The 23,792-nt window shown below is 42.9% G+C and overlaps 1 protein-coding gene across 2 annotated transcripts in view; it reads left to right on the forward strand.

The window, feature by feature from the left end:
- The window catches only part of Flt3 (fms related receptor tyrosine kinase 3), a 93,968-nt gene extending 71,202 nt beyond the window's left edge, over positions 1 to 22,766 (forward strand). For both annotated transcript variants that reach the window (XM_048341590.1, XM_048341591.1), the window contains 9 exons: positions 1,149 to 1,259; positions 2,763 to 2,916; positions 3,836 to 3,918; positions 5,715 to 5,842; positions 13,273 to 13,395; positions 16,902 to 17,013; positions 18,005 to 18,104; positions 18,667 to 18,772; positions 22,230 to 22,766. In XM_048341590.1, the coding sequence (XP_048197547.1) occupies positions 1,149 to 1,259; positions 2,763 to 2,916; positions 3,836 to 3,918; positions 5,715 to 5,842; positions 13,273 to 13,395; positions 16,902 to 17,013; positions 18,005 to 18,104; positions 18,667 to 18,772; positions 22,230 to 22,352 (1,040 nt within the window). In that variant the 3' untranslated portion in view covers positions 22,353 to 22,766. The remainder of the gene's footprint in view (positions 1 to 1,148; positions 1,260 to 2,762; positions 2,917 to 3,835; positions 3,919 to 5,714; positions 5,843 to 13,272; positions 13,396 to 16,901; positions 17,014 to 18,004; positions 18,105 to 18,666; positions 18,773 to 22,229) is intronic.
- The last annotated feature ends 1,026 nt before the right edge of the window (positions 22,767 to 23,792 follow it).

Consider the following 23,792-nt stretch of genomic DNA (forward strand, 5'->3'; position numbering starts at 1 on the left):
CTATGTTGCAGCCCAAGTGACAGTAATGAAATGCAAAGCAAATTATGATCATTTGCCTCCTTAACATTTCCAGTGGCTTTCAATTGCTCTCAGAATGGTTCACACCACCTGGAGTGATTTGGGCACTGTGAAACCTTTCTTCCTCTTGTTGTCAGCACACCAGCATGCTGACCTTGTTTCAGTTCCTCAGAACACCAGGGTCCTCCCACCCCAGGGCCTTTGTACTGGTTGATCCATCTACCTGCTCTTCCCCTTTCACTTAGCTACCCACTCCTTTATCAGACCTCAGTTGAAATGTCACTTCCCCAGGAAAGCCTCTCATACCACAGACAAGCTCACACTCTGTCAGCAGTAGAGCATGGACTAAGTGTTCATGAAGCCCTGGGTTCAATCCCTAGCACCAAAAATAAGTAGATAAAATTTCCTGCAGTATGTTACCTGAAACCTCTGTAGACTTTTCCAACAGAATTGATCATAATTATAACATGTCGGTTCATCTTCCTTTTGTTCTCTCTCTCTCTCTCTCTCTCTCTCTCTCTCTCTCTCTCTCTCTCTCTCTCGTGTGTGTATGTGTGTGTATGTGTGTGTGTATGTGTGTGTGTGTTGTTGTTGTTGTTGTTGTTGTTGTTGTTTTCTTCTGAGACTGGGGCTTAAATTCAGAGTCTGAGTGATGTTTCTTAGCTTTTTCACTCCAGGCTGGTATTCTACCATTTGAGCCACATATTCACTCCCTGGTTTTTGGTGGTGAATTGGAGGTAAGAGTCTCATGGACTTTCCTTCCTGGGCTGGCTTTGAACCATAATCCTCAGATTTCAGCTTCAGTTTCCTGACTAGCTAGGATTATAAGCATGAACCCTGAGTGCTCAATTAAACTGGATGTTTTTGTGCCAGTCCTGAGGCTTGAACCCAGGGCCTGGGCTCTGTCCCTGAACTTTTATGACTGTGGCAAGCACTCTGCCACTTGAGCCACAGCTCCATTTCCAGCTTGTTGGTGTTGCATTGGAGATAAATCTCTGGACTTTCCTGCCTGTGCTGTATTTGAATCATGATCCTTGGATCTTAGCCTCCTGCATAGTCAGGATTACAGGTGTGAGCTACTGGCACCTGGCTAAGTTTGACAATTTTTTTTTATGTTATTCCATTGACAGAAAAAGCAGACAGCTCTGAAAGAGAGGCACTCATGTCAGAGCTCAAGATGATGACTCACCTGGGCCACCATGAGAATATCGTGAACCTGTTGGGAGCCTGCACACTTTCAGGTAACTCAGCTTCTCCCAGAAACATCCAATCCAAACTATTGCAGCCTGAAGATATAGATGGCATTTGTTCTCCTTTTTTATTCTCTTTTCTATGTCCTGGTGTGGACTCACAGTTCAGGAAGCACTAGATACAGGGCACTTCATACACCAGATGCCGCACTATAGAGTGCATCAGTCTTACTTGCTCTCTTGGGATGCATCACATAATTAAAAACAATTTTGTGGTATGTGAGGTCCTCCTTCCCCTCCTCTCTGAAGCTGCCATAAAGGCAGTAATGAAAATAATTATACAGCTTGGTCGCTGCCCCCACTGGACTGCCTCCAAACAAGGTAGAATTTCAAACTGAATTTTTCCCATAATTCTCTGGGACATGCTTTTTTATTTTCTCCTCTCTGGCTAGAAGACCCAAATGGAGTGCCTAAGGAACATTATTTCTGAGGTAGCAGGCCTGAGGCTGAAGTTAAAAAAAAGAGGGAAAAGAAAAAAAGAGATGTGATAAAGAACTGGGAATGCATTTCTCTCTCCTGAGACAAACAGGATATAGTTACCAACTGTGTTAGTCAGCTTTTTGCTTGTGTAACAAAATACCCGAGGAAAGGTGCAAGGGTCCAGAGGCTCATGCCTATAAATCTTAGGGACTCAGGAGGCTGAGCTTTGAGGACTGAAGTTTGAAGCCAGCCCTGGCAGGAAATTTCATGAAACTCCCAACTCCACTTAAACATCCCAAAGCTAGAAGAGGTGTGGCTCAAGTGCTAGAGCACCAGTCTTGAGTGAAACAGCTGTGGCAGCTAGGAAATAGAAGGACTGAGGTACAAGGGGTTCTTATAGTCTTCAAAAGCACACACCCTTGCTGGCCCCTGGTGCCTTGTACTTGTAATCCTAGCTACTCAGGAGGCTGAGATCTGAGGATCATGGTTCAAAACCAGCCTGGGCAGGAAAGTCCATGAGACTCTTATCTCCAGTTAACCACCAGAAAACTAGAAGTAGAGCCGAGCCGTAGCACAAGTGATAGAGCGAGCTGAAGAGCTCAGGGGCAGTGCTCAGGCCCAGAGTTAAGCCCCATGACCTACAAAAAAAAAAAAAAAAAAGGCATACTCCCTCAGTAACCTAACTTCTTTCCCTTAGGCACCACCTCTTAAAGGTTTCGGTGCCTTCCAACATCATATAGGCTTGGGATGAAGCCTTCAACCTATACAATGCAGCTGTATGTAATGCTCAGGGACAGACGAGCATCCAAGAGGCTGGTGGTATTGGCAAGGCCACGTGCACAAGACCCAAAGAGAAAGGCAAGAGGATGCCAATTTCCCAAAGAAGTTTGAGCAAAAAAGCCAAAGTTGAATTTAAAGTATAAAAAGAGACTCAGAAAAAGTACTTTCCCAAAGCCAAGGGAGAACTGAGACTCTCATAGAATATGGCATGTGCTGTACAGACTTAGGGGAAAAAAAAGAAGAGTAGAAAAGAATTGAATTAAGTATGTCTACTTAATTAAAACTGTATTTCAGGACCAGTCTACCTGATTTTTGAATACTGTTGCTATGGTGACCTTCTCAATTATTTAAGAAGTAAAAGAGAAAAATTTCACAGGACATGGACAGAGATTTTCAAGGAACATAATTTCAGTTTTTACCCCACTTTTCAGTCACATCCAAGTTCCAGGTAAGATGCTCAGTCAGAGTGTGTTCATAATTATGCATCACAGGACATTGATTACCTAACAGCCCATGGACCAATTCCCAAAGGCATTGTGTGATCTGTAGGTCAAAGATCTAGAAAAATCTCATCTTTGCTATTCATTTCTGTTCCAGTATCAGTTGTTTCTCAGTGACTCTTTGCTAGTCATGGCCAAAAATGATTAAACAGGAAAGACCAGGCATAAAGCTGGGAGCTGGTGGCTTCTGCCTATAATCCTAGCTTCTCAAGAGGCTAAAATCTGAGGATCACTGTTTGAAGACAGCACAGGCAGAAACATCCATGAAACCTTTTTCTCCAATCAATTAGCAAAAAGCCAGAGTAGAAATTTAGCTCAAATAGTAGAGTGCTAGCCTTGAGCAAAAAAGCCAAGTGAGCACATGAGGTCTTGAGTTCGAGCCTCAGTACTAGTGAAAAAAAAATGTTTTCTGCCTGGATGGCTTTGAACCTCAGTTTGAAGCATTACAGATGTGAGCCCAATGCCTGGCTTAGTGTGAACTTTTAAGGGGAATATAGGCTGGGTTTAGAAAACAGAGAATAAAGCATATGTCCAAGTTCCACTCTTTCTAAACTTTGTAATGGAGTAAATTATATTTACTTCTCCAAGGTATTTTCTCTTTTATAAAGTGTAACTTCAAGACTCATCTCACAGTATGGCAGAGATTGAATATCTTGTCAAGCCAGTGAAACCCACAAGCCCAACCACACAGATGTTTCTAATATGCACAAAAATTTGATGTCAAAAAAGAAAATTGATGTTGATAGTATGCTTTTGATCTAAAAGCTAGTTTATAATTGGAATCCATTTCACTGCTGAATCACATTTTGTTCTATAAACTGCCACTCAAATTAAAATGTAAATAATGAACAAATTTCTTTTTAATAGTATGCCTGGTTCAAGAGAAGTTCAAATACACCAGGACTCGGATCAAATATCTGGGTTCAATGGAAATTCAACTCATTCTGAAGGTAATATGTTATTCTAATTAGTAATACTTTAAGAATGGACATAGATACAAGAGTTGCATGTTGGCTGTTTTTGTAAGAGTAAATAATGACAGACACTTTCTCTGCTAAGGTCAATGATAAGATTTATTAAGGCATACTTATTTGAAAAGTTGTCAAAAAGCCAAGAGTTTATATACTATAATTGTGTCAGTGGTCAGCTAATAAACACTGACATCTCTTATTTTTCCAGGTTATTCTTTTTTTTTTTTGTCAGTCATGGGACTTGAACTCAGGGCCTGGGTGCTGGGCTCTAGATTATTCTTTTAGAAATTATTGTTTTCGGGTGTCAGTGGCTCATGCCTATCTAATCCTAGATACTTAGGAGGCTGAAATCTGAGGATCATAGTTTGAAGCCAGACCAGGCAAGAAAGTCTGTGAAACTCTTCTCTGTAATAATGCAGCAAAAGTTGAAAGTGGAGTTGTGACTCAAGTCGTAGAGCCCTAACCTTGAACACAAAAGCTCAGAGACAGCATCCAGGCCTTGAATTCAAGCCCCAGGACCAGCACAAATAAATAAATCTTTCTTTATCCTGAGCACAGCCTCGGCATAAACAGGTCATCCCTAGGGCTGTTTGGTATGTCTTTTAGTACCTGCCAAAAGACAAAAATAATGACAGATTCTGTTTAAAGATCTTCACTGGCTCCATATGTGATTCTAGACCGGGTGACTGGTCACTCCTGAAAACAAGAGTGAAGTGTATCAATGGGCTGAGTGAAAGAAGTTGCTTTTATAGCTGAGAAAGACTAAAGAAAGCAGAAACAATGAAGAAAGAACAGAAGGATTGCCTCAAAGTTGCTTTCCTAGGAACAGGGAGACAGGAAAATAGAAAAGTGACTAGTTGACATCAGGTTACCTCACATTAACCTTTTGTTCTTTTTTTTTTTTTGGTAAGGTTGACAATGGAGGCAATTTCATTATAGTGCTGACGGAAACTGGCTGTTTGGGGAAGTTGGGCCTGTTTTTGAGCTCTTCTTGCTCAAAGCTAGTGCTCTATCACTTGAGCCACAGCTCTACTTTTGTTTTGCTTTGTTTTGTTTTGTTTGCCAGTCCTGGGGCTTGGACTCAGGGCCTGAGCACTGTCCCTGGCTTTTTTTTGCTCAAGGCTAGCACTCTGTCACTTGAGCCACAGTGCCACTTCTGGCCTTTTCTATGTATGTGGTGCTGAGAACCCAGGGCTTCATGTACAGGAGGCAAGCACTCTTGCCACTAGGCCATATTCCCAACCCCTCTACTTTTGCTTTTTGTTTTTGCTAGTCCGAGGGCTTGACCTCAGGGCCTCAGCACTGTTCCTAGCTGCTGTTTCTGCCTCCTCCTCCTCTTCCCTCCTCCCTCCTCCCTCTTCCCTCCTCCCTCCTCCTCCTCGTTCAGGGCTAGGACTCTACCACTTGAGCCACAGCACCACTTCTGGCCTTTTCTGTTTATGTGGTACTGAGGAATTGAATCCAGGGGTTCATGCATGCTAAGCAAGCACTCTACCACTAAGCCACATTCCCAGACACTGCTTTGGGGGTTTTGGTGGTTAACTGGAGATAAGAGTCTCATAGGCTTTACTGAATGGTCTGGCTTCTAAAGGAGTTCCTCAGATCTCAGCCTCTTGAGTAACTAGGATTACAAGCATGAGCCACCAGCGCCTGGCTTCCTCTACATTTTACTCAATGCCTCTCACCTAATAGTGGTTTTAATAACCTTCTCGTGGAGATTTAATAAGGCGGTTGCTTAGTGTTTGGGAAAAGGTGAAGAAGGTGCTCTTTTACAGATGAAGTTGAATATGAAAACCAGAAAAGACTGGAAGAAGAGGAGGACCTGAATGTGCTTACCTTTGAAGATCTTCTTTGCTTTGCATATCAAGTTGCCAAAGGAATGGAATTTCTGGAATTTAAGTCGGTAAGCTCCCTTGAAGAAGAAAAGTAACCAAAGGAAATATGAAAATATAATTATGAGCCAAGTACCGGTGGCTGACATCTGTAATCCTACCTATTCAGGAGGCTGAGGTCTGATGGGTTCAAAGCCAGACTGGGATGGAGAGTCTGCAAAACTCTTTTTTGTTGTTGTTGTTTTGCCAGTCTTGGGGCTTGAACTCAGGGCTTGCACACTGTCTCTGACTTTTTTTTTTGCTCAAGGCTACCACTCTACCACTTGAGCCACAACACCACTTCTAGCTTTTTCTGTATACTTTGCGCCAGAACCAAACCCAGGGCTTCATATATGTGAGGCAAGCACTCTACCACTAGGCCACATTCCCAGCCCCTCATGAAACTCTTATCTCCAATTAACTAGCAAAATACCAAAAGTGGATGTGTAGTTCAAATGGTAGAGCACCAGCCTTGAGAGAAAAAGTCCAACAAGAATGAGAGGCTTTATGTTTAAGCCCCATCCAACACGAGCACAACATAATAATTATTATTATGATTATGAAAAAAGAGGTACTGATATGCAATACAGTAATGAAAAAGTGTGCTTTTTTGTTGTCTTGACAATATGTTTCCCTTAAACCCTGTCATTCCCCCCAGTTTGCTGCTGAATTAACTTAGCATGTTATCTTGGTACTTTGCTATTATAGCATAAACGCCCAGGATCCCCTGTAAGAAAATGCTAGCATAGCCCTCCCCATCTGTTCAAAGTTGCCTGGAACTTCCAGGCAGGTCCTTGTATAAGAAATCCTTGGAAATCCCCACTCAAAATGAAGTGCAGGCTTTTTAGGTCTTCTTGGAAAGCCTTCAAGTAATGCTCTGTAGGTTGCATCCAGGCTCTAGTGAGGTCTGGGTGTGTCTAGCTCGCACCTCTGTGCTAAGGGCTAGTGACAGACCTGTAGGCCTTCCTTCTCCTTGGTTGTTAATCCCAGATCCTTTACATCTGTGCTGCAGCTTCCTGGGCCCTGCCTCAGACTATGGTTTCCCATTCTTGCTGTCATTGCCTTCTAGCCCTGCCCTTGTCTGCTATTTCACATGTGTCGTGTGTATAAGCACATTGAAGCCCTTCTGACTACTTTCTTTCATCCTTTTCTCCCCCATTCTAGTGACAAAAAGGACCCCTTTACTCTCCAAGCTCAAGTCTTTCAATCTGATGGAATAACCTGGCAACTAATAGGAGAAAAGGCATAGTATTCATTTATAGGCATGGGGTGGGGAGGCTGTATAAGATATGAAACTTACAGAAAGGCCAGATGGTTGGAGCTAAAATACTCTTTGAAGGGAGAAGTAGATGATATAGGCAATTTGTGTGTGTGTGTGTGTGTGTGTGTGCACACACATGCATACTAGTACTGGGGCTTGAACTCAGGGCTTGGGCACTGTCCCTCAGCTTTTTCCCTCAAGGCTGGTGTTCTTCCACTTGAGCTACAGCTCCACTTATAACGTTTTGGTGGCTGGCTTCCCACTTTGATCCTCAGATCTCAGCTTCCTGAGTGGCTAGGATTATACCAGTACTCAGCTATGCAGGCTTTTTTTTTTTTCCTGTCCTGGGGCTTGAACTTAGGGCCTGGGCACTGTCCCTGAGCCTGTCTGTGCTCAAGGCTAGCACTCTACCACTTGAGCTACAACACCACTACCAGCTTTTTCTGTTTATGTGGTGCTGAGGAATCGAACCCAGGGCTTTATGCATGCTAGGCAAGCAGTCTACAAGTAAGTCACATCCCCAGCCCTGATATAAGCCATTTTTGAGGGTCAGTAAGTGACTTTTTTTTTCTTGGTCCTGGGACTTGATCTCAGGGTCCCTGAGCTTCTAGAATTTGCTCAAGGCTAGCACTTGCTGTACCACTTGAGCCACAGCTCAAATTCCACCTTTAGGCTGCTTAATTGGAGAGAAGAATCTTATGAACTTTTCTTTTTTTATTGAAAAGGGGGATTGCAGTTACAGAAGTAAGGTAATAAGTACATTTGTCTTTGAGTACTGTTACCCCATCCCTCATTTTCTCTCACTTACCCCTGCCTATTTCCCTCCCCTCCTAGTTATAAGGTTCATATCCAACATAGTGACAAGTATCAATGTTGCATTAGTTCATCCTTTGTCCTGCTGTTTCTGTGATTACCTTTCCCTTCCACAGATCGAATAATCTTTTTTTCCAAATAATTTTATTTTTTGTGTTTTTGTAGGATCAAGGAATTGAACCCAGGGCCTCATCCATGCTAGGCAAGCACTGTACCACTAAGCCATATTTCTTGCCCCAAATAATCTTATATACAACACACAAGGTACAGAAAACTAAAAGAAACAAAAGAAAGAGACAGAGGTGGGTAGGGAGGAAGGGAGGGGAAGAGGGGGAGGGGGGGAGAGAGACAGAGAGAGAGAAATAACTACATACAGGACATAATAAGAACCTCTTGTTCCCATAACTTGGAGATGATGTTGATATGCTTCATTGTATATGCTCCTATGCACAAAGCAATTGGGTTATTGAGATCCCTGTTAAGAATATCATAGTCATATTCTAGTTCTTACAAATGAGGGATACCATGCAACCTACTTTTCTTTGGTTCTGGCTTACTTCACTTAATATAATTTTTTCCAAGTCTTTCCATTTCCTTATGAATGGGGCAATGTCATTCTTTCTGATGGAAACATAGAACTCCATTGTGTATATATACCACATCTTCTTCATCCATCCATCTGAGGGACATCTGGGTTGGTTACATATCTTAGCTATGGCAAATTATGCTGCAGTGAACCTGATTGTAGTGGTAGCTTTAGTGTGGCCTTGTTTGTGGTCATTTGGGTACATGCCCAAGAATGGGATTGCTGGGTCATAGGGGAGTTCTATGTTTAGTCTTTTGAGGAACCACCATACTGCTTTCCAGAGTGCTTGGACAAGTTTGCACTCCCACCAACATGTAGTAGTGTTCCCCTTTGGCCACATCCCCACCAGCATCTGTTGTTATTAGTTTTTTTTTTTTATAATGGACATTCTAATTGGTGTAAAGTAGAATCTCAGTGTTGTTGTTTTTTAATTAAAATTTTATTGACAAGGTGATGTACAGAGGGGGTACAGTTACATAATAAGGTAGTGAGTACATTTCTTGTCATATTTATTACACCCTCCTTCTTTTTTCATTCCCTTCCCTAGTTCAGGTAAGCATATATACAATATCCAACGTACCAAAATTCAGTGTTGTTTTGATATGCATTTCTTTTATGGCCAGAGATGTTGAGCATTTCTTCATGTATCTCTTGGCCATTCATATTTCCTTTTCAGAGAAGTTTCTCTTTAAATCTGTATCTCATTTTTAATGGGGTGATTGTGTTTCTTTGGGGTTTATTTTAGGGGAATTTAATTTCTTGGGCTGGAGATATATTTTAGATATGAGGCCCTTGTCTGTTGTATGGCTAATGAAGATCTTCTCCCAGTCTATTGGCTTTCTTATGAACTTTTCTGCCTGGGCAAGGTTTGAACTGTGAAACTTAGATTTCTACCTCCTGAGTAGCTAAAATTACAGGTGTGAGCCACCAGTGCCCAGCTAGTAAATGACTTAGAGAGAATGAATGACCCTGAAGAAGTTGGAGTTGGCAGTGTAGCTCAGTGGCAGAGCACTGGTCTAGCATGGGTGAGGCCTGTCTTGGGCCTTTAGTACTGTAAAGACGGAGGAGAAGGAGGAGGAGGAGGGGGGGAGGGGGAGGGGGAGGGGAAAGGGGATGGGGAGGAGGAGGAGGAGGAGGAGGAGGAGGAGGAGGAGGGGGAGGAGGAGGAGGAGAACAATCATCACCTGAGACAGCTTCTCGGGGCTCTTCCTCTGCCAGTTTTGTTGCACTTTAGTGGTACTGGAGTTTGAAGTTGGGCTCTTCCACTTGCTGGACAAGCCATTTATCACTTGAGTCATGTCCCAATCCTCCTTTTCACTTTTAGTTATTATTTCAAATAAGATCCAAGCATGCCTGACCAATAATCTTCAGAGTTACACCTCCCTCATAACTGGGATGACAGTTGTGAGTCTAATCTTCCTTGGCTAATGGCATTCAGCAAGAAGACTGAAGGTCATTGTGTTCCTCACTGGTGGATCTGGACTCTAAGTGAATAACAGAACTGTAGAGAAAAGCCTTAGAGGAAAGCTGGTCCCTAAGTGGCTAGTTTAAAAGAACCAGCATGTGTCTGGGTGACAGTCCCTAGATTCCTTTACTCTGTTTTCACATGGGTTTCCTCTCCTTTTCTTAATCTCTTCCTCTTCTCCTCCTCTACTTTCCTCCCTTGGCTTCCTTTCTGTGGGGACTGCTCTCTCTGCTCCGGCTCAAGTGCTCATTTCCTTCTCTCTTATTATCCTCGCATCGCCTTCTACCCCAACCCTCGGCCTGCAGGTTTGTCGGGGTGAGACGTGGGGATGTCTCCGTCCTGGCGGGCGCGCGACCCGCGTGGTAATGTGACCGCTATCCTACTCTGGAAGCAACTGACATAGACCACGGGTCAGCCTCTGAGAGCGAACTAACTTTATTGAGAGAGGGGCAAGGGTAGATGATCCGGGGAAAGGGGGTTGGCCAGGATTCCCATAGGCCATGAGCTGTCAGGTGACCTCCAAGGGGCTGGTCACTTGACCTCCAAGGGGCTACGTCACTCTGAGCGCGCCAAACCAGGGCGGGGCTGGTAGGCGCCAGGCTGGCTGCCAGCTAAGTCGGGGGTCTCTTATCGGACCGGTTTCTCCAGATTCCAATGTAGAGAGGATGGAAGGGCTGCATTCCCCAGCTGGGGGAGGTGCCTCAGGCCCCTTCCATCTAGGGGGGAAGATGGACCCCAACACCTTTCTCTTTGTTTCTCCCTGAATTTGGAAAGATGGATTTCAATTATATTGTTCCTTTAAAAAAATTACTATCCCAGCTAGGCATTGGTGGCTCCTGCTTATAATATTAGATACTCAAGAGGCTAAAATCTGAAAATCATATGCCAAACCAATCTGGGCAGATAAATCCAAGAAATTCTTTTTTTTTAATTTTGCTGAGATGTTTTTTCATTTCTTTATTGTTAAAGTGATGTAAAGAGGGGTTATAGTTTCATACATAGGCAGTGAGTACATTTTTTATCCAACTTGTTACCTCCTCCCTCATTTTCCCCCTGCCCCCTCCCTCCCTACTTCCCTCTCCAGTTGTGCAGTTGGTTCATACCATATAGTTCTGTAAGTATCGCTGTTGCATTGGTTTGTCTTTTTATCCTTTGTCTCTTGATTTTGCTATTCCCTTTCCCTTCCCTAGTTCCAATACACATATATACAATATCCAGGGCACTAAAATCAGTTACAGTGATATCAGGGGTAAAACCACAGGAAAGAAAGACAAAAGAAAAAGGGCATAATTTCACATGGTATGTTGAAAATAACAACAATGATAAACCACTTGTTTCCATAACTTGGAGTTCATTTCGCTTAGCATCATCTTATGTGTTCATATGGACATAGCTATTGAGCTATTGTAATCTGCTAGGATTATCCTAGATGTGTACTAATTATTCCGAATGAGGGAAACCATAGAGTCTATGTTTCTTTGGGTCTGGATCACTTCACTTAGTATGATTTTTTTCCCAAGTCCTTCCATTTCCTTATGAATGGGGAAATTTCATTCTTTCTGATAGAGGCATAGAATTCCATTGTGCATAGGTACCACACTTTCTTGCTCCACTCATCTACTGAGAGGTATCTGGGTTGGTTCCATATTTTAGTGATGACACATTGTACTGTAATGAACATAGTTGTGCTGGTGGCTTTGGTGTGGTCTTGCTTGTAATCTTTTGGGTAGCTGCCCAAAAGTGGGGCTGCTGGATCATAGGGGAGCTCTACGTTTAGCTTTTTTTTTTTTTTTTTTTTTGGCCAGTCCTGGGCTTGGACTCAGGACCAGAGAACTGTCTCTGGCTTCTTTTTGCTCAAGGCTAGCACTCTACCACTTGAGCCACAGTGCCACTTCTGGCCATTTTATATATATATGTGTGTGTGTGTGTGTGTGTGGTGCTGGGGAATAGAACCCAGGGCTTCATGTATGTGAGGCAAGCACCCTTGCCACTAGGCCATATTCCCAGCCCCTATGTTTAGCCTTTTGAGGAACCTCCATACTGCTTTCCAGAGTGGTTGAACAAGTTTATATTCATACCTACACTGTAATAGGGTTTCCTTATGGCCACATTTCCCTCCAGCATTCATTATTATTAGTTTTCCTGATAATGCACATTCTTACTGGAGTGAGGTAGAATCTCAGTGTTGTTTTGATTTGCATTTCTTTTATGGCCAGTGATGTTGAGCACTTCTTCATATATCTCTTGGCCATTCTCATTTCCTCTTCAGAGAAGTCTCTTTTTAGGTCTTTAGCCCATTTGTTGAGGGAGCAGTTCGTTCTTTGAGGTAAATCCAGGAAATTCTTATCTCCAATTGACCAGCAAAAAGACAGAAATGAAGGTATGGCTCAAGTGGTAGAGTGCAACTTTTGAGCAAAAAAGCTAAGTAAGAGAGTGAGGCCCTGAGTTCAAGCCCTAGTATTGTCATAAAAAAAAGACTGTCTCAATAATATCCCCCTTTTATAATATTTAATAACCATATTTAATAATATTATAATACTGATATTTCTCATACATCTGAGAGGCCTTCTCTCTTCTTTCCTAAGTGTTGATGTATTTTCTTTCCCTCAAGCTTCCTGAACACCTAATTCATGATCTATAAATCAATAGTTTGCCTACTCATGGGTCATGCTGTCATGGTATCTTTTGTGTTTCAGGGGAGGGGTCCTGGGGCTTGAACTTGGGGCCTGGGTGCTATCCCTGAGCTCTTTTGCTCAAGGCTAGTGCTCTAACACTTTGAGCTGCAGTGCCACTTTCTGATTTTCTGGTGGTTAATTGGAGATAGGAGTCTCACGGATTTTCCTGCCCCAGCTGGCTTTGAACCACAATCCTCAGATCTCAGCCTCCAGAGTAGCTAGCTAGGAATATAGGTGTGAGCCACAAGCACCAAGCTAACAAAGCAGGTTATGAATACAGTGCATCTTGATCAGTGTCATCCCTTCAACATTCTCGCCCCCTTCTAAGTTTTGAGGTATATACAATGAATTCTTGGCTGCCCTCTCCTCCACCCATTCCCCCCTTCATTTCTCTTCTGCTCTCCCTTTGGCCCCACCTCTGGCTCCATCCCTCTTTTGGAATGAACTATTCCCTTTGGCTCTGAAAGGCCCCTCTTCAGCCATGGAGGTATTAGGATTTGGCTACTGGAGTTTCCTGGACTGGAGTGGAAGGGCAAGGTGACAATTTAAGGGTTCAGAGGGGACGTTCAGCTTCTGTGATTCCTCCTGAATCTGAAACTAGAATGACTGCACTGGGTGCTAGTATATGTCACGCCAAATGACACAGTGTTCATTCTTTCTAGTGTGTTCACAGGGACCTGGCAGCCCGGAATGTGCTTGTCACCCATGGGAAGGTGGTGAAGATCTGTGATTTCGGGTTGGCTCGAGATATCCTGAGTGATTCCAACTACGTTGTCAGGGGCAATGTAAGCCTGCTAGTTTTATTTTATTTTGCTTTTTATTTTTTGTGTGGTGGTCCTGGGCTTGAACTAAGGGCCTGGGCACTGTTTTGAGCTTTTGTACTTCAGGTTAGCGCTCTACCACTTGAGCCAGAGCTCCACTTCTGGTTTTTCTGGTGGTTCATTAGAGATAAGAGTCTCATGGACTTTCTTGCCTGGGCTGGCTGATGATCCTCAGATCTTAGTCTCCTGAGTAGCTAGAATTATAAGTGTGAATCACTGGTGCCCAGCTGGTTTTATTTTAATACTTCCAGTTTGTGTTTTGTCATGACTGTAGGAAATATTTTTCACTTACTCCAATGCCATTTTGATTTATGGTAACATTTTTTAAAGCCTTCACAACAGCTTGCTTTCTTATGCTTAAAAGATGTTTCTGTGGCTTCAGGGACAACTCCATCTGTGATTTAAGAAAAAAAAAAAGAGCTACACAAAAGAGCTACACTTCTATCTAGCCCCAGCTCATCAGAAGATATCCATTAGCAGCCTTTGAGTACATCCATCTTCATTTTTTAAAAAAGCAATCAAAATGGGCTGGGGATATGGCCTAGTGGCAAGAGTGCTTGCCTCACATACATGAGGCCCTAGGTTTGATTCCCCAGCACCACATATACAGAAAATGGCCAGAAGTGGTGCTGTGGCTCAAGTGGCAGAGTGCTAGCCTTGAGCAAGAAGAAGCCAGGGACAGCGCTCAGGCCCTGAGTCCAAGCCCCAGGACTGTCAAAAAAAAAAAAAAAAAAGCAAACAAATCTATGTCCTTGCATCAATTTCAGTTTCCTTAGCTGTAAAGTGGCTATCAAGTTAGGTTTACAATGAGAAGAAATACTAATAATTACAATATAACATTTTTCAAAATATACAACACATAAATATTAAGTACAAAATGTAAAGGCCACAGTACTTAAGCACTAGTTAATGAATATGTGTCATCTGTTACAATTAATGTTGAAAGACCTAAGACACGTGACTGAATTTGTATGTATGTGTGTGTGTGTGTGTGTGTGTGTCTGTCTGTCTGTGTGTCTGTCTGTCTGTCATGGGGCTTGAACTCAGGGCCTGGGCACTGTCCATGAGCTTTATTTTTATTTTATTTATTTAATTATTTGTTTGTTTATATTGCTCAAGGCTAGTGCTCTGCCACTTGAGCCACAGCTCTACTTTCAAATTTTTGCTAGTTAATTGGAGACAAGAGTCTTATAGACTTCCCTGCCTGGACTGTCTTTGAACCTTGGTCTTCAGATCTCAGCCTCCTGAGTAGCTAGGATTACAGGTGTGAGCCACCAACATCCTGCTTGAATTTGTTTTTAAAAAAAACAATAGCCTGGGGGGGAGGAGGTACCAAACAGTACAAGAAATGTACCCAAGGCCTAACGTATGAAACTGTAACCTCTCTGTACATCACTTTGACAATAAATAAGAAAAAAATCACAAAAAAATGTAGTTCATCTTGTGTAGAGTGTACTGATCAAATTAGTGTTTTATCTTGTATCAAGTGAAAGGAAAATACATTTGTGGGAAAGTGAACTGTTTAAAAAAAACAATAGCCGGCATCAGTGGCTTAGATGTGTAATCCTCCAATTAACCAGTTGGTAGAGTGCCAGTCTTGAGTGAAAAAAGCCAAGAGACTTAGTGAGGCCCTGAGTCCAAGCCCCAATGCTAGCGCGCATGCACGCACACACTCACTCTCTCTCTCTCACATACACAGGAGTGTGACTCGGAGAAAAAGTGTTTGCCTCACCTATACAAAGCTTTGGATTCTACCCCCAGCACCTCCCTGCCCCCTGAAAGAATTACAACACTTGGGTTTCAGCCCCTTTTCTGTTTGTCCTGGTCATTCATTTAGGATGCGTCATCGTCCCTCTGTGCAATCCTATCAGCAACACTGCTGATACAGTCTTTACTAAGTGCTCAGTGCTCTGCATATAGACATTCAAGGTACCTACCTTGTGGAGGAGGACCCGGAGGCACACGCAGACATGCTTGTGGGTATGAATAGTCTTCGTCATGAGTCTACACCTCACCCTGTGGTTCCATGTTCTCTGTGCACAGACTCAGTATTTACTTCCTAGGATTGTGGGAATAAACCAATAAAAGCAACATGAAAGTGCCTTGTTCAAGGTAAATGGCTAATGAATGTGGAAAATCAAGTCCATCTGTATTCCCACTAGAATCAAGTAATTGTTTTTGTTGATTTCAAACCTGCTTCCCAGTAATTATAGCTGAAGTCATGTGTTCTGAGGGCTCCTGGATGGATGCGGGCTTCGCCCTGAATCCATTTGGAACTGCAATTAATTCTATTAATGAGTCAGATGATCCAGACAAGCCTGCTTGATTTATTCAGCCTGAGTTTATGTGGGACTTAAAAGAAGGCTTCTTTCTGGAGCTTTGATTTCACTTGGCAGATTAAACACACACTGTGAAGGGCTATGTCAACCCATGAAAAACAAAATCAGTACCAAACACTAGGCCCAGGGACCAAACCACCTGTGTTCTGACTCAGATCAGGGGCTGTGCCTCCTTAGTCCAAACTCCCCTGTCATACCACATGGAAACTGTAAAACCCATCCAGACCATCCTGGTGTCATTTCTGGAAGTGATGACGTTAAGTTCCCCTTGCTACCTCCTTGAGGATGGCATTTCTGCTCAAGTCTGGTAAGAAATGTTGTCATCAAGATTCTGGTCATGGGCTGGGGATATGGCCTAGTGGCAAGAATGCCTGCCTTATATACATGAGGCCCTGGGTTCGATTCCCCAGCACCACATATACAGAAAATGGCCAGAAGTGGCGCTGTGGCTCAAGTGGCAGAGTGCTAGCCTTGAGCAAAAAAGAAGTCAGGGACAGTGCTCAGGCCCTGAGTCCAAGCCCCAGGACTGGCCAAAAAAAAAAAAAAAAAAAAAAAAGATTATGGTCATGCTGGGTACTGGTGGCTCATAGCTGTAGTCCTAGCTATTCAGAAGGCTGAGATCTGAGGGTCCTGGTTCAAAGCCAGCCCAGGCAGGAAAGTCCATGAAGATTGCAGTTTGAAACCAGACTGGCAGGAAAGTCTGTGAGATTCTTATCTCCAACTAGATACCAAAAAGCCAGAAGTAGAACTGTGGGCTCATATGGTAGAATACCTGTCTTTAACAAAAAAAGCTAAGGAACATTGCTCAGGCCCTGAGTTCAAGCCCCAGTACCAAAAACTAGTCAGTGGCTTGAGCAGTGGCCCAGAGCTCTTCCTATCTGGGGTCTGGGTAACAACTCTTACATTTGTCTACTCCACACACAAGCCTGTGATCAAGATGAATGTAAAAAGAAGTGCATTTTTCTTTCATTGGCTACCATTGACAGTGAAACACTTCCACTTGAGGAATGGGATTTTCTCAAAGAAGTACTACACGTGACCTTAGGAAGATTTGATCATCTAACAATAAGAGTGGAACTGAGTGTCGGTTTGGAGAGAATTCACCCCTGTTTTCCTCTTGGCTTTGCTCAGGCTCGTCTGCCTGTGAAATGGATGGCTCCTGAGAGCTTATTTGAAGGGATCTACACAATTAAGAGTGATGTCTGGTCATACGGAATATTGCTCTGGGAGATATTCTCACTTGGTATGTTTGGCTCTGCGTTGTATGCCTTCTGCTCCTTCTATCCCCTGCCCCTGCCCTGCTGGCTCCCAGTAGTTTCTTCCAGTATCTTCTGCTCTTGCTTCTGCAATGACACATGCCACTGTGTGGGTTATTTACTGATGTTCATAAGTCTGTCTTCCTGGCTGGTCTATAACTACTTTGCTTGAGAGGCCTTGTCACTTCTTGTTTGTGATCATAAGCTTTGGACTCAGGCCTTCCTGCTTTCTAGGCAGGCACTCTAACAGGTGAACCATCTCTCTAGCACTTTTTTTCCTTCCTTTTCTGTTCTTTTTTTGGTTATAGTATTGAGGTTTGAACTTAGGACTTGGCACTTTATTAGGCATTTTATCAAGATCTTTGCCCAGATCTTGATTTTTTGTTTTTTATTTTTGGTGCTGGTACCAGGGCTTGAACTCAGGGCCTGGGTGCCGTCCCTGAGTTTTTCTTGCTCAAAGATGGTGCCGCACCACTTGAGCCACACCTCTACTTCTGGCTTCTTGCTGGTTCATGAATTTTTCTGTCTAGGCTGGCTTTGAACCACGATCCTCAGCTCTGAGTCTCTTGCGTAGCAAGGATTACAGGCATGAGCCATTAGCAGGTGGCCTCAGATCGTGACTTTTGACCAGAGTGGCCTGGATTTTGATTCTCCTATTTGTAGTTCCCACAGTAGCTGGGATGAGAAGGATATACCACCATTGCCTAGGGTTTTGTTGTTGTTTTGTGGAGGTAGGGTCTTGTAAATGTTTTCCCCAGCCTGGCTTGGAGCTACAGACCTCCTGATCTCTGCCTCCTGAACAGCTGGGATTACAGGCATGAGCTGCTGCACTTAGCACTTGCAATTTCTTTATCTAATTGCAGCCCTAGCTGGAGACTTTGTGTGGCACATAGGAGCTCTCATTACATGTTTGCCAGTTGAACGAGTAGGCCAGTTGAAGAAATGGAGGCTGCTACACTTCTTTCATGTTTTTCTCAGGTGTGAATCCTTATCCTGGCATTCCAGTTGATGCTAACTTCTATAAACTCATTCAGAGTGGATTTAAAATGGACCAGCCATTTTATGCTACAGAAGAAATGTAAGTTCAAATAAAATGGTAGATATGTTAAAATTAGAAGTTTACCATCTAATTCCAAATGTATGCAAAAAAATTGTGAGAACTTAATACAAACTCCCATAATCTTCCCCCAGCCCCTCTTTATTTTTTTCATTGTGCCAGTACTAGGACTAGAACTCAGAGCCTAGGGGTTATCTCTAAGCTTTGGTGCTCAAAGCCAGTGCTCTACCCGTTGAGCCCCAGCTCTCCTTACAGCTTTTGGGTGGTTACTTGGAGATAAGAGTCTAATAGACTTTCCTGCCTACCTGGCTATGTACCGTGATACTCAGATCTTGGCCTCACTCCTGAGATGTTAGGATTATAGGAGTGAGCCACCCATACCTGGTTCCAACATCCCTTTTCTTTACATAATCAAACTCCTGTTTTTCTGGAAAAAGTTAAAATCTAGGTGAGCACTAGCCACAAAGTGAACATATCACCCAGAAGTGGTTGTATACAGAAAACAGTGCTTTAATATGGAAAATGCCTCATTTTACTTCATTTGGATTTTCTCATCTTGATCCTTATTCTGTTGCCTTTACAGATACTTCATAATGCAATCCTGCTGGGCTTTTGACTCAAGGAAAAGACCATCTTTCCCTAATCTAACTTCATTTTTAGGATGTCAGCTGGCAGATGCGGAAGAGGCGGTATGTAGCAGACAGAACTTAATCATGCTAGAAAGGAAATTGATCATTTACAACATTTATTGCCTTCCTCAGATCTAAATGTACGAAGTTCTTCCTCAACATTCATTTTTCATTGCCCTTTAGAAGTTGTACAAGATGATAAATACTTATTGGGATGTGTTTAAAAAAGACAGGGCTGGAATGTAGCTCATGGCAAAGCGCTTGCTTAGCAAGTGCAACATCCTAGGTTCAATCCCCAGTACCAAAAAAGAAAAGACACACACACACACACACACACACACAAATAAATAAATAAATAAATAAAATAAACACTTACAAGCCAGGTGCTGGTAGCTCATTCCTATAATCCTAGCCACTCAGGAGGCTGAGATCTGAGGATCATGGTTTGAAGCCAACCCAAGATCGCAACTAGAGATTCTCATCTCCGGTTAACTATCAAAAAGGTCAAAATAGATCTGAGGCTCAAGTGGTAGAGCACTAGTCTTGAGCACAAAAGCTCATAGAGAGTACTCAGGCCTTGAATTCAAGCCCCCAAACAAAACAAAAATGAAAGCCTATAGCTGGGCTTCTGTCTGTAATTGTAGCTGCATAGGAAACTGAGGACTGAAGATCAAGATTCCAGAGCTAGCTCAGAGAGATTAATCTGAGAGACTCTTACCTCCACTTAAACAGCAAAAACCTAGAAGTAGAGATGTGGCTCAAGTGGCAGAGTGCCAGTCTTGAACAACAAAGCCGAATGGGAAGTACAAGACCCTGATTTCAAAGCCCCAGTACCAGCACACATACACACACACACACACACACACACACACACACACACACAGAGGAAAAAAATAATATTTTTTTGGAGTCGTGAGAGCTGAATATCAGCTCTGTTGGTCTACCTTCAGTCGTTGTATCTTTTATTGTAAATGACTTCTCTGGTCTCAGTGTTCCTACCTGTAAAATGGATTGGTCAGCCAAGTGATCCTTGAGCTTTGAACATTTGGAATGACTTTTCTAATTCTTCCAGCACAATACTATGTGCTGTCGTGGAGAGAGCCATCCCCAGGTAGAATGCACCAAGGGTGGAAAACTGACCTCTCAATACCCAGGTTCAAATCTTAGCTCCACTCATGTCTTATATGACTTGTCACCTAGCGTTTTGCCAGGGGTGTTGGTCCCACTTTCCTTATCTGAAATATGACACTCACAAATCCTGCTTCATGAAGTTAGTGAAGGAGTCATCAGAGAATGGATCTGAAAAGACTTAGCACATACTGGAAAATTGTGAGTTCCTCATAAAATGTCAGAGAAATGTAAGTCTGAGCCAGCATGGTAGTGTACGCTTGTAATCCTATTACTCACGAGGCTGAAGCATGAGGACTGTAAGTTCAAGATCTGCCTGGTCTACAACAGCAAGCGTGTGTGTGTGTGTGTGTGTGTGTGTGTGTGTGTGTGTGTGTAGTGTTCTAAGCGCACTGAAGATAGGCGAGGCTCAGCTGGGGTATCTGAAAGCTAGGTAGCATTAACACATTTTCTTTCTTTCTGCCTCCTGAGTAGCTAGGATTATAGGCATGAGCCACCAGCGCCCAGCTTGCATTTTCTTTGTACAGGTGTGTGTGTGTGTGTGTGTGTGTGTGTGCGTGTGCATGCATGTGCATGCACACATGCACGCACACACACATGCATGTGCTAGTCCTGGGACTTGAACTCAGAACCTGGGTACTGTCCTTTAGCTATTTTGCTCAAGGCTGGCTCTATCATTGGTACCATACCTCCACTTCTGGCATTTTGCTGGATAGAGATGTTTCTGCCCCAGCTGGCTTGAACCATGATGCTCAGTTATCAGCCTCTTGAGTAGCTCGAATTACAAGCATGAGTCACTGGAGCCTGGCCCACTTATATATTTTCAATTGATGATGGATTATTTGAACTTAAGGCAAGGAGCAACTGCAGGACTTTTCTGCAGGGCAGCCTGGCAATGCATATCACAGTGCAAATGTGAAGCAGCCTGGGTTCCATCCCTCCACTTATCCTGAGGGTGGCGAAGTTGGCATCCACTCTTCAGTTTATATTATATAACCAATCCATTAAAAGATTAATTGTTGTGCCACAGTACTAAAGAACTATGGGTTTGGAATTTAAAAGTCATGTGGTGGGCTAGGATGTAGCTCAGTGGCAAAGCGCTTGCCTAGCAAGTGCAACGTCTAGGTTCGATCCCCAGTACCAAAAAAACAAAAAGACAAACATAAAAGTCATGTGGTCATGCTTAGTGGATACTGAAAATGTGTAATATAATGAACAATACAGTGACAACGTATGGTTGGCTCAAAAAGTAAAGTTGTGAAACACAATGTACAGTCTAAGTGAAGTGAGACAATGTGTACATAGTTAGCTATCCTTATGGTTATCTCTGGTGAGTTTTAGGGCCTTTTTTTTTTTACTGTATTTCTCAGGTTATTTGTATGAATGTGTGCTAACTTTATAGTCAGAAAAAAAGGAAAGAAGGGAAGGAGGAAGAGAGAAAGGAAGGGAGGGAAGGAAAGAAGGATGGGAGGGAAGAAGGAACTGGTCGTGGTAACACCTGTAATCTCCATACTCTGGAGGCTGAGGCAGGAGATATGGGGGTTTAAGGGTTGCATAGTGAGACCTTGTCTACAAACAAAAAAGTAGAAGTCTTGGGGGGGAAATGTTAAAGCTATCAAGTGGAGCATGGACTCATGTTTAGTGAATAAAGAACAGATTTCTGGCTGGGGATGTGGCTTAGCGGTAGAGTGCTTGTCTGGGAATGCATGAAGCCTTGGGTTTGATCCTCAGTACCACATTCACACACACAAAAAAGCTGGAAGTGGCCCTGTGGCTCAGATGGTAGAGTGCTAGTCTTGAGCAAAAGAAGCTCAGGGACAGTGCTCAGGCTGAGTTCAAGCCCCAAGACTGGTAAAAAGAAAAAAAAAAAAGATTTCTTCTGTGATTATTCTCTTCTATGCTCTCTCTGCATAGCTTTGAGATTTCTAGCATGGTATTTTCTTTACTTGTGTTGTTGTTGTTGTTCTGGTCATGGGGCTTGAACCCAGGGCCTGGGCCTGTCTTTGAGCTTTTGTGCTCAAAGCTAGCACTCTACCACTTGAGCCACAGCTCCACTTCTGATTTAATGGCTTATTGGAAGTAAGAATCTCAGATTTTCCTACCTGGGCTGGCTTTGAACCATGGTCCTTACATCTCAGCCCTCTGATTAGCTAAGATTACAGGTGTGAGCCACCAATGCCTGGCTATGCTATTTTATTTCTGTGAATAGAATTAATAATGCAATTAAATATTTGGCTCTGATTTCATTCCTCCACTGCTATTCTCTAGGACTTATACATAATAAAGGTGCAGACAGAGGTGAGAGTACCGTTTTTATTTCAGTGGCTTGCCATGTAGCATACGCATGTGAGTGCTTCTTATACTCAGAGCTGTCTCTTCCTATGTTCAGATGTATGAGAATGTGGATGGCCATACCTTGGAGCGTCCTGCCATCTACCAAAACAGGAGACCTTTCAGCAGAGAGACCGACCCAGAGCTACCCTCTCCACAAGCTCAGGATGAAGATTCCTGAGAAACTGAGTTACAGGACGTCACCCCCTAAACCACCTTAAAACCACCTTAAACAAGCTGTAGATTACCAAAACTGGATTCATTCCATCACTAAGAGAAAATATGTTATCTATTGCTGCTTTGCCGGACTTTTCTCTAGAAGCTGTCTGCCATTACTCTTATTTCCAAAGGGCCTTTTGTAATATCAAACCAAGGCAGGAAGAGCCAACAACAAACTTTCTTCGTGCACCTGCCCACACCCAAAGGCCGTCTCAGGCTGGCTTGACTGAAAATCGCGAACCAGAGAAGGAGAGAATATTCCTGTAAATACATAAAACAGAAGTGTTTTGCTAAGGAGAAGCTAATATGATTTTTTTTAATCGACGTTTTAAAATAATATGTAACTTTTTTCAGCTATTTAGTGATATATTTTATGAATGGAAATAAACTTTCTACTATAGAAATGCTGGCTATTAAATTCTTTCTACAGGGTATTTGGGGATAGATCTGAATTAGAGTCCATCAACTCACCGAGATTGCAGGCAATGTTTTGTGTTTTTGTTTGTATATATGTGTGTCTTCCGATTGAAAATGCCCATTCTTTCATTGATATCTTTATTGGTTTTTGTTGTTTTAGATATAGTCTTGCTATATAATCTAGACTGGCCTCAAACTTGGGATTTTCCTGCCAAAGCTTTCTGAGTGTTGGAATTGCAAGTCTGCACCAACACACTCGGCCCTATCATTACTTTTTACTTTTTTTTTTTTTTAATGTATGTCAGTCATAGGGCTTGAACTCGGGGCCTGGGCACTGTCCCTGGCTTTTTCACTTAAATCTAGTGCTTTACCACTTTGAGCCACTGCTCCACTTCAGGTTTTCTGGTGGTTAATTGAAGATAAGAATCTCACACATTTTCCTGCCTTGGTTGGCTTTGAACTTCAATTCTTAGAGGTCAGCTTCCTAACTATCTAGGATTACAGCTGTGAGCCACTGTTTCTGGCAAACAGTGGGTTTCTTTCAAAAGCAAATTGGCCTCCTTCCTCTCCCCTTCTCTCCACGTGATGATTCAGTAAGGGGACTATCACTAGATGTGGCCCCTGGATTTTGGACTTCACAACCTACAGAATCCTGAGCCAGATGTGGTTGATTTTGTTGTTGTTGGGTTTTATTTTGTTTTTCATTTTAAAATATTATAGGATTGTTATTAAGGTGTTGTACAGAGGGGTTACCATTTCACAATGCAGAAATATGTACACTTGCCTTTTGGACAATGTCATTTTTTCTTTTTCTCCTCCCTACCCCTCAGTTTTCCTAATTTTTCATTTGATTAGTTGTTTGGGAGATGTGTGTGTGTGTGTGTGTGTGTGTGTGTGTGTGTGTGTGTGTGTACTGGGGTTTGAACACAATGCCCCTGAGCTCTTTTGTTCAAGGCTAACCCCTACCACTTGAGCCACAGCTCCA

Source organism: Perognathus longimembris, chromosome 3, assembly GCF_023159225.1.
Source record: "Perognathus longimembris pacificus isolate PPM17 chromosome 3, ASM2315922v1, whole genome shotgun sequence".
NCBI lineage: Eukaryota > Metazoa > Chordata > Mammalia > Rodentia > Heteromyidae > Perognathus > Perognathus longimembris.